We start from the raw sequence: 3,368 nt of genomic DNA on the forward strand, positions 1-3,368 counted from the left end.
GACCCCCCTCCGGAGGAGAGGGGGTCCCGGGCTGGGAGGGGAGGGGAGGGGGGAGGAGGGCGGGGGGGTGGGGGGACCCCCCCTCCAGAGGAGGGAGTCCCGGGGTGGGAGGGGAGCAGGGGGGACTTCCCCCCTCTTCCTCTCCCACCTCGGGACCCCCTTCCCCGGGGGGCGGTCGGGGGGACCCCCCTCCAGAGGAGGAGGTCCCGGGGTGGGAGGGGACGAGGGGGATGTTCCCCCCTCCGACCCGTCCCACCTCGGGACCCCCCTTCCCTGGGGGGGCGGTCGGGGGACCCCCCTCCAGAGGAGCGGGGGTCCCGGGGTGGGAGGGGGTCGAGGGGGGGAGTTCCCCCCTCCGATCCGTCCCACCTCGGGACTCCCTCCTCCGGGGGGCGGTCGGGGGGCGGGGCCCCCTCCGGAGGAGGGGGGTCCCGAGGGGGGGGGGTTGGGGGGGGGCCCCCCCCCGGGGGGGGGGGGGTTCCGGGGAGGGAAGGGGGGGGTGGAGGGGAGGGGGGGCAATTCCCCCCCCTCCCCTCCTCCTCCTCCCCTCTCCCCGGGCCCCTCCCTCCGGGGCGGGCTCCCCCCGACCCCCCTTCCCGGGACCCCCCTCCTCCGGACAGGGGCCCCGCGGGGGGGGGGGGGGGCAGCAGGAGGGGTCACGACACTCTGCGGCGTGATCAGAACCCAAACTAACGCACTCCCCCTCTGACCCCCCCCCCCCCCCCCCGGGGCCCCTGTCCGGAGAAGGGGGGTCCCGGGAAGGGGGGTCAGGGGGAGCCCGCCCCGGAGGGAGGGGCCCGGGGAGAGGGGAGGAGATGGAGAGGAGGGGGGGAATTGCCCCCCCTCCCCTCCACCCACCACCCCCCCCCCCCCTCCCCGGACCCCCCCCCCCCGGGGGGGGGCCCCCCCCCAACCCCCCCCCCCCGGGACCCCCCTCCTCCGGAGGGGGCCCCCGCCCCCGACCGCCCCCCGGAGGAGGGAGTCCCGAGGTGGGACGGGTCGGAGGGGGGAACTCCCCCCTCGACCCCTCCCACCCCGGGACCCCGCTCCTCTGGAGGGGGGGTCCCCCCCGACCGCCCCCCCAGGGAAGGGGGGTCCCGAGGTGGGAGAGGAAGAGGGGGGAACTCCCCCCTGCTTCCCTCCCACCCCGGGACCTCCTCCTCTGGAGGGGGGTCCCCCCCGACCGCCCCCCGGGGGAAGGGGGGTCCCGAGGTGGGAGAGGAAGAGGGGGGAAGTCCCCCCTGCTCCCCTCCCACCCCGGGACTCCCTCCTCTGGAGGGGGGTCCCCCCCCACCCCCCGCCCCTCCTCCCCCCCCTCCCCTCCCCTCCCAGCCCGGGACCCCCTCTCCTCCGGAGGGGGGTCCCCCCGCCCTCCTCCCCCCCCCATCCCCTGCCCCCCCCGCCTCCCCCCGCCCCAAACGGCCCCGGCTTCGCTCCCGGCAATCCATGGCCCCTCTCTCGCCGTCCATTGCCGAGAGCGAAGCCGCGGCCTTTGCCCCCCCCGCCCCCGCCCGCGGAGCCCCCCGTGTGATGTCGGGACGGGCCGGAGCCCCGGCGGTGTCGGGCGGTGCTTGGACACTGAAGGGGGGGACCCGCCGAGCGGGCCCGGCCCCGTGGAAAGGGGGATCCAGGGGGGGCGCCGGGTCCGGCCTGCGCGGCTTTATTCAAACCGGCGCCCCCAAGGCCCGCGGCTGCGGGGACACGGCCCGGGGGCCAGGGGGGGGACAGAGGGGACAGCGAGGGACACGGGGATGGGAAACAGAGGGGGAACTGAGAGGGGAAAGGTGGGAAAGAGAGGGGGGAATTGAGAGGGAAAAAGTGGGAAACAGAGGGGGGAATTGAGAGGGAATAGAAGGAGAACTGAGAGGGAATAGAGGGAGAAATAAGAGGGAAAAGATGGGAAATGGAGGGGGAATTGAGAGGGAAAAGATGGGAAAGAGAGGGGGAATTGAGAGGGAATAGGAGGAGATCTGAGAGGGAATAGAAGGAGAACTGAGAAGGAACAGAGGGAGAACTGAGAGGGAAAAGATGGGAAACAGAGGAAGAATTGAGAGGGAGCAGAAGGAGAAGTGAGAGGGAAAAGACGGGAAATCGAGGGGGAATTGAGAGAGAATAGAAGAACTGAGAGGGAATAGGAGGAGATCTGAGAGGGAATAGAGGGAGAAGTGAGAGGGAAAGGAAATCAATGGGGAATTGAGAGGGAATAGAAGGAGATCTGAGAGGGAAAAGATGGGAAATGAAGAGGGAATGGAGAGGGAATAGGAGAACTGAGAAGGAATAGAGGAAGAACTGAGAGGGAAAAGATGGGAAATCGAGGGGGAATTGAGAGGGAATAGAAGGAGAACTGAGAGGGAAAAGATGGGAAATCGAGGAAGAAGTGAGAGGGAAAAGATGGGAAATCGAGGGGGAATTGAGAGGGAATAGAAGGAGAACTAAGAGGGAATAGAGGGAGAAATGAGAGGGAATAGAGGGAGAACTGAGAGGGAATAGGAGAACTGAGGGGGAAAAGATGGGAAATCGAGGGAGAACTGAGAGGGAATAGGAGAACTGAGAGGGAAAAGATGGGAAATCGAGGGGGAATTGAGAGGGAATAGAGGGAAACTGAGAGGGGCAATAGAGAGGGAAGAGAAGGGGGGTTCGGGTTGGGCAGCGGGGAAGGGCCGGGCAGGCAGGAGGGGCGGGGGTGGGGGGAGAGCGGCTCGGGGGAAGAGAGGAGGAGGGAAGAGGGAGGTCCGGGGGAAGGAAAGGAGGGGAGGAAGGAGAGGTGGAGAGGGGTAGGGGTGGATGGCCGAGGCCATCCCTGGGCCCCGCCGGGGGAGCCCGGCGCGTTCGCTGCCGCCTCCTCCGCCGAACACCTGCAAAATGGCGCCGGCGGCTCCTCACGGGGCCTTAAATCACCTCGGCCCCGCCCCGCGCACCTGTGCCCCGCGCACGCGCGCTGCGGCCTGGCGCACCTGTGCTTCGCGCACGCGCGTTGCGGCCTCGCGCACCTGTACTCCGCGCACGCGCGCTGCGGCCTCGCGCTCCTTTGCCTCGCGCACGCGCGATGCGGCCTCGCGCACCTGTACGTCGCGCACGCGCGCTGCGGCCTCGCGCACCTGTACGTCGCGCACGCGCCCTGCGGTCTCGCGCACCTGTACGTCGCGCACGCGCCCCTGCGGCCTCGCGCACCTGCGCCGGCCCCGCCCCCCGAGGCCCCGCTCCCCGCCTCGCTCCTCCCCCGAGGGGCGGCCCGTCCGTCCGTCCGTCCGTCCGTCCGTCCGTCGCTCCCGGTGCCCCGGGCGGGATCGGTCGGTCGGTCCCGGTGCCCCGGGCGGGATTGGTCCGTCGGTCGGTCCCGGTGCCGCGTCGATCGGGCGGGCAGGAGG

General features: G+C 70.7%; 1 protein-coding gene across 1 annotated transcript; it reads right to left on the bottom strand.

Annotated features, from left to right (window-relative positions):
- Window positions 1-656: 656 nt before the first annotated feature.
- On the bottom strand, window positions 657-3,098 carry LOC127464315 (uncharacterized; the record flags this gene model as incomplete). Its single annotated transcript, XM_051774611.1, has 3 exons — window positions 657-666; window positions 1,463-1,992; window positions 2,291-3,098. Coding segments are annotated over 3 exons (1,348 nt in total), but the record flags the coding sequence as incomplete, so codon positions are not given.
- Between the last annotated feature and the right edge of the window lie 270 nt (window positions 3,099-3,368).

This window comes from Manacus candei, unplaced genomic scaffold (genome assembly GCF_025592945.1).
Source record: "Manacus candei isolate 608988 ecotype Guabito, Panama unplaced genomic scaffold, ASM2559294v1 h1tg000209l, whole genome shotgun sequence".
Taxonomy (NCBI): Eukaryota; Metazoa; Chordata; class Aves; order Passeriformes; family Pipridae; genus Manacus; species Manacus candei.